This window comes from Frankliniella occidentalis, unplaced genomic scaffold (genome assembly GCF_000697945.3).
Source record: "Frankliniella occidentalis isolate FOCC.00 unplaced genomic scaffold, Focc_3.1 Scaffold29, whole genome shotgun sequence".
In the NCBI taxonomy this organism is placed as follows: domain Eukaryota; kingdom Metazoa; phylum Arthropoda; class Insecta; order Thysanoptera; family Thripidae; genus Frankliniella; species Frankliniella occidentalis.
Window position 1 is genome coordinate 395,238 of NW_026267159.1, and position 702 is coordinate 395,939.

General features: G+C 46.6%; 1 protein-coding gene across 1 annotated transcript in view; it reads left to right on the forward strand.

Moving 5' to 3' along the window:
- LOC113202595 (gastrula zinc finger protein XlCGF52.1-like) overlaps window positions 1-702 on the forward strand; it is a gene marked incomplete in the record, with an annotated part of 20,792 nt that overhangs the window by 12,797 nt on the left and 7,293 nt on the right. Inside the window, 1 exon segment of the mRNA XM_052265730.1 lies at window positions 16-698. Coding sequence (XP_052121690.1) covers window positions 61-698 — 638 coding nt within the window.

The window sequence follows — 702 nt, forward strand, 5'->3', positions numbered from 1 at the left end:
GTCTTTGTGGTAAAGGCTGTCTTCATTCTTCCCGGGAAACACGCGAGATATTGAACCACGATGTCTATAACAGTTGCCAAGATGCAGATGAACGAAAAAGGGAAGCCAGCCATTAGGACCTCTGTGTGCAGCGCGTCAATACCAAGATTGGAGGAGGAAAAAGAAGAGAGCAAGATAAAAAAAGCAGAATTTGTCTGCCCACGAACACAACTAAATCTTAAAGAAGAAAAACATTTCAAGTGCACTGTGTTCTCAGTATCTGGTAGTCTTCAGTCACATCTTAGCATCCACACAGTAGAGAAGCCGTTCAAGTGCGCCATGTGTACTAAGGCGTTCAGGCAGTCTGCCCATCTTCGGTCACATCTTCGCACCCACACAGGAGAAAAGCCGTTCAAGTGCACTGTCTGTTCCAAAACATTCGCAGTATCTGGTAGTCTTCGGAGACATCTTCGCACCCACACAGGAGAGAAGCCGTTCAAGTGCAGTGTCTGTTCCAAAACATTCTCAGTATCTTGTACTCTTCGGACACATCTCCGCACCCACACAGGAGAGAAGCCGTTCAAGTGCACTGCCTGTTCCAAAACATTCGCAGTATCTGGTAGTCTGAAGTCACATCTTCGCACCCACACAGGAGAGAAGCCGTTCAAGTGCATTGTCTGTTCCAAAACATTCTCAGAATCTGGTAGTCTTCAGTCACATCTT